The sequence below is a fragment of the Elephantulus edwardii genome, unplaced genomic scaffold (genome assembly GCF_000299155.1).
Source record: "Elephantulus edwardii isolate Elephantulus edwardi_28Jun2011 unplaced genomic scaffold, EleEdw1.0 scaffold00472, whole genome shotgun sequence".
Classification (NCBI taxonomy): domain Eukaryota; kingdom Metazoa; phylum Chordata; class Mammalia; order Macroscelidea; family Macroscelididae; genus Elephantulus; species Elephantulus edwardii.
This window is the reverse complement of record NW_006400222.1, coordinates 226521-231429: the sequence shown is the minus strand read 5'-3', so window position 1 is coordinate 231429 and position 4909 is coordinate 226521. Positions and strand designations below refer to the sequence as shown.

The 4909-nt window shown below is 47.2% G+C and overlaps 2 protein-coding genes across 2 annotated transcripts in view; one reads left to right on the top strand and one right to left on the bottom strand.

Moving 5' to 3' along the window:
• The window catches only part of D2HGDH (D-2-hydroxyglutarate dehydrogenase), a 37803-nt gene that overhangs the window by 4495 nt on the left and 28399 nt on the right, over positions 1–4909 (top strand). Inside the window, exons 4-5 of the mRNA XM_006902932.1 lie at positions 145–338; positions 1204–1372. Coding sequence (XP_006902994.1) covers positions 145–338; positions 1204–1372 — 363 coding nt within the window. The remainder of the gene's footprint in view (positions 1–144; positions 339–1203; positions 1373–4909) is intronic.
• LOC102873636 (uncharacterized protein C9orf85-like) overlaps positions 3257–4909 on the bottom strand; it is a 13723-nt gene continuing 12070 nt past the window's right edge. The window contains exons 2-3 of the mRNA XM_006902928.1: positions 3355–3454; positions 3257–3260 (exon numbers count right to left, since the gene is read on the bottom strand). Of these exons, the coding sequence (XP_006902990.1) occupies positions 3257–3260; positions 3355–3454 (104 nt within the window). The remainder of the gene's footprint in view (positions 3261–3354; positions 3455–4909) is intronic.

Genomic DNA, 4909 nt, shown 5'->3' with positions numbered 1-4909 from the left:
GTGTGTCAGGTGAGGTCTGGTGTATCAGGTGCGAGGTGTCCTGTTAGGTCTGGTGTGTCAGGTGAGTGTGTCCTGTAAGGTCGTCTGGTGTATCAGGTGAGTGTGTCCTGTGAGGTTGGTGTGTCAGCTGAGTGCTCCTTGCAGGGGTCCTGGTTTGTCAGGCTGGGTGCATCCTTGAAGACCTGGGTCGGTATTTGGAGGACCAAGGCTTCATCATGCCCCTGGACCTGGGTGCCAAGGGAAGCTGCCACATTGGAGGGAACGTGGCCACCAATGCAGGCGGACTGCGTTTCCTGCGGTATGGCTCTCTGCACGGCAGTGTCCTGGGGCTGGAAGCGGTGAGTGACCTCTTGTGGAGGCACCAGCGAAGGCCAGTGGCCTGGACCTGGCCATACCCTTAGGAAGGGCAGGCCTCCTTTTCTGGAGCTTTCTGCCTGGGGGGTAATTGTGCCCCTGACGCGGTGATCTGGATTCCTGTGGGGACAAGACCTGAGTAGAGTTTCAGCGTGGCTTCCAGTGGGGCTCACTGACATAGTGCCTGCCCTTGGGTGCTGTGGTGCCCACCCAGGCTCACCAGGCACCTGCCACCTGTTGGTGTCAAAGACCTCAGGGGAGGGATGGGGAAGGAAGGGCAGGAGGGCCTGGAGCCACTTTGTAAGCTCACCCGTGAACCATGGAGTGCATAAGTCTTCTCACCTCTACATAGCAGGGTCCATCACTGCCCTCACCCATGCTTCACAGGTCCTCCATTTCTGTCAGGGGAACTTAATCTTCTTTTCCTTTAAGCCTGTTTTCTCCTCATGGGCTTTCTCTCTAAGTCTGTACCAAGCAACAGCTAATAAGACTCAGGCCCCAGGTCAGGGCCGCACCTGTTGTGTGATGATCAGAAATTCCTTAATGACTGTACCCACAATCTGCTCTCCCTACCCTTCACTGTTTCCCCTGGGATGGCTTCTGCACGGGGATGGAAATTCTGTTCTTGCCCAAGTCAAGGCATGGGTGGCACTGTGGCTCTCAGCTCCCTGTCTGTTCTCCTCCCAGTGGATGGGGTCTCTGCTCTAATCTAAAACATGGTCCTTTTCATCCTGATGGGCCAGCTGTCACCTTTCTCAGATAAGTGCAGGCTGGGCCAGACTGCCCTGGAGGGTGTGCCATGTGGGAGGTGCACCCTCTGTCAGCCGTGTGCCCTCATCCCCTTCCCAGGTTCTTGCCGATGGCACGGTCCTCAACTGTCTGACGTCCCTGCGGAAGGACAACACGGGCTATGACCTGAAGCAGCTCTTCATCGGCTCTGAGGGCACACTGGGCATCATCACCGCTGTGTCCATCATGTGTGCACCTAAGCCCAAGGCTGTGAATGTGGCTTTTCTGGGTAAGCTTGGGGTCGAGATGTGCCTGAGCTCTCAGCTGGTGCTCTGAGCTGCTATGCTGGAGGTGGGCTTGGTGAGGGGGTGCACAGGAAGCACGCTCCTCATTTCCTCTCTGGGCTTCCTGCCAGCTTCCACTGGGACTAGACAGTGGCCTGGGCTCCACACTTCCTTCCCTGAAGCAGATTTTTGAAGAATGTGCTAACGTGCACTTCCTCCAGGCCTTCTGCCAGTCTCTTCTCACCTCCCTGCTTGCCTTTGTGTGGACCGTGCCATTCCTTAGAAGTGTCAGCGGGCAGCACACTTGACACGGCCACCAGTTTCCGAGCATGGTGACCTCATGTGCTGGAGTGGACAGTGCTGCAGTCACATTCTGAAGTGATCAGTGTATTTCAGTTTATCATGAAGTGCTCTGACCTTGGCTTTTTAGTCAAAGTCAGAAGAAAAGATATAGGAAGAACAGTCCCTCTGAAGAGAGTAAGAGTGATAAACAGATAAGACTTGGTGAAGAATTCTAGGTGGAAAAAAATTACTGTCGTCAATTTCAACTCATGTTGAGCTGACTTAATTTGTTCATTAACTTGTTTCTTCTCTAGTGGCCTAGTGGTAAGGAGTTTTGCTGCCAACACAAAGGCAGGTTATTTTAATCTACCAACATCTGTATGGCAGAAAAAATGGGCAGTCTCCTGTGGGAATTACAGCCTCTGAAAACTAGCTGGAGGGCCAACCATGAGTTGGCTCTGACTTGATGGCCCATAGCATCACTCTTCTAATCAAGTGTCTTTGGTTTTTTAATTCATCCAGATCAGCCCCAGTGAAAAGATTTTCATCCACAGAGTTACCATCCCTGTCTGTTACCTTTGTTTCTTAGTGTTTTAGTTGTAGAGGGTCTAGGATGCCATTTTTCTAGTTTGCTGTTGTGCTGGACAGAGAAACAAAAATGCACCTTAATCTTTAAGCTGATGCCTTTGTTCATTGTTGTTCTTGTTAAGTGTTGTCGAGTGGACTGTTGTAGTGATCCTGTGAACCACAAATCTGAACCCTGTCCTGTCCATCTCTACTGTTTGAGGCCACTGTTAGAATTCCTGTGTTCGTCTGTCTTGTTGAGGATTCTTGATTGCCTTTGCTGACCTTCCACCTTTCAGACATGATGCATTTTTCCAGGGACTGACCTCTCCTAACCATATGGCCAAAGTGTATGAGATGAAGTTGTGCCATCCTTGCCTCTAAGGAGCACCCTGGTTGCACCTTCTCCAAAACACACCTGTTAGTTCTCTTACCAATCCATGGGATATTCAGTCTTCTTCTCCAAGATCACAACTCAAAGGCAACAATTCTTTGTTAGTTATTAATTGACAAAGTTTTACATGTATAGCAAGTAATTGAGATCATGGCTTGGATGAGGTGTACCTTAGTCTTTAATCTGACATCATTGCTCTTCAGCACTTTAGAGAGGCCCTGACAGTAGATTATGCAAGTGTAATGCAGCTTTTGATTTCCTTTGTGGATTATAGAGCCAAGTAAAGGGAAATAATTGACAATTTCAATCTTTTCTCCATCTATCATGAGCTTAGGGAACTCTGGTGGCCTGGTGGTAAGAAACTGCACTGCAGTCCTTAAGGCACACGGTTTGAATCCATCAACTGCTTCACAGGCAAAGGATGGACAATCTACTCCTGTGTAATTAACAGCCTCTGAAAACCTGCTGGAGGGTCAGCCATGGGTTAGTTCTGACTCAAAGGCACACAACAAAAACAATAATCATGATGTTACCTGTTGGCCCAGTGGTGAGGATTTTTCTTGATGTTTAGATGCAATCCATATTGCAGTCTTTGATCTTCTGCAGCAAACACTTCAAGTAGTCCTCATTTTCAGCAAGCATGGCGGTGTCATCTGTATAAGGCAGGTTACTGAGGGTCATTGTCTGATCCTGATGCCACATTCCTCTTCATAAAGTCCAACTTCTCCAGTGATTTGTTCAGAATACAAGTTGAGCTGGGTGTGATGGCGTGTACCTGTAGTCCCAGCTACTCGGGAGGCTGAAGCTGGAGGATCGCTTGAGTCCAGGCGTTCTAGGCTGTCGTGAGCTATGACAATCGGGTGTCCGCACTTAGTTTGGCGTCAATATGGTGACCTCTGGGAACAGGGGACCACCAGGTTGCCTAAGGAGGGGTGAACTGGCCCAGGTTGGAAATGGAGCAGGTCAAAATTCCCATGCTGATCAGAATACAAGTTGAATAGATATGGAGACAGGATGAAACCCTGATGCATACCTTTCTTTATTTTATTTTTTTTTAAATTTTATTTTTTTTTTTATGTGTACTAGCAGAAGGAAGAAATCAAGACATTAAGGAGTTGAACAGGAGATTTCAAAAGGTTGTGCGACAAGACAAAGTAAAGTATTATAATGAAATATGCAAAGAGCTGGAGTCAGAAAATCAAAGAGGCTGAACTCACTCAGCATTTCTTAAGTTCAAGGAACTGAAGAGGAAATTCAAGCCTTGAGTTGCAATACTTAAGTGTGCTTTGAGCAGAATATTGAGTGATCCTGCAAGTACTAAAAGAAGATGGAAAGAGTATAGAGAGTCATTATACCAAAAAGAATTGGCAGACACAGAAGAATTTAATGAACAACATATGAGCAAGAGCCTGTGGTGATGAAGGAACAAGTGCAGCCTGCTTTGGAAGAATTGACTAAGAAAATGGCCCCAGGAATTGATGGTATACCAGTTGACTATTTCAATTAACAGATGCTGCCCTAGATGTGCTCACCATGTTGTGCCAAGAAATCTAGAGAACAGCCAGTTGGCCAACTGACTGCGAGAGATCTATATTTCTTTCCATTCCAAAGAAAGGTGATGCCACGGAGTGTGGAAATTATCAAACAGTATCAATATCCCATGCAAGCAAAATTTTGCTTAAGATTATCCAAAAACGACTGGAACAGCACGTCTCAAAAGAGAACTGCCAGAAGTGCAGGCTGAATTTAGATGGGGCTGTGATACTAGGGATATTGTAGCTAATGTTAGATGGATCTTGGCTGAAAGCAAGGAGTACCAGAAGAAGGTCTATCTTTGTTTCATTGACTATGCAAAGGCATTTGAATGTGTGGATCTTAACAAACTGTGGCTGACTCTGAGAAGAATGGGAATCTGAGGACCAGGAGGCAGTCGTCAGAACAGAGCAAGGAAACACTGCATGGTTCAAAATTGGGAAGGGTGTATGCCAGGGCTGTATCCTGTCGCTATACCTTTTCAATCTTTATGTAGAACAGGTTACCTCGGAGGCTGGGCTCTTTGAGGAGAAATGTGGCATCAGGATTAGAGGAAGAATCATCAACAATCTGCATTATGCAGATGACACAAACCTGCTTGCTCAAATTGAGGAAGACCTGAAGCACTTGCTGTGGAAGATCAGGGTCTGCAGTCTTCAGGGTCTGCAGTCTTCAGTATGGATTGAGACTCAATTAAAGAAAACAAAGATTCTCACCACTGGGCCAATTGGCAGCATCATAATAGATGGTGAAGAGATTGAGATTGTTC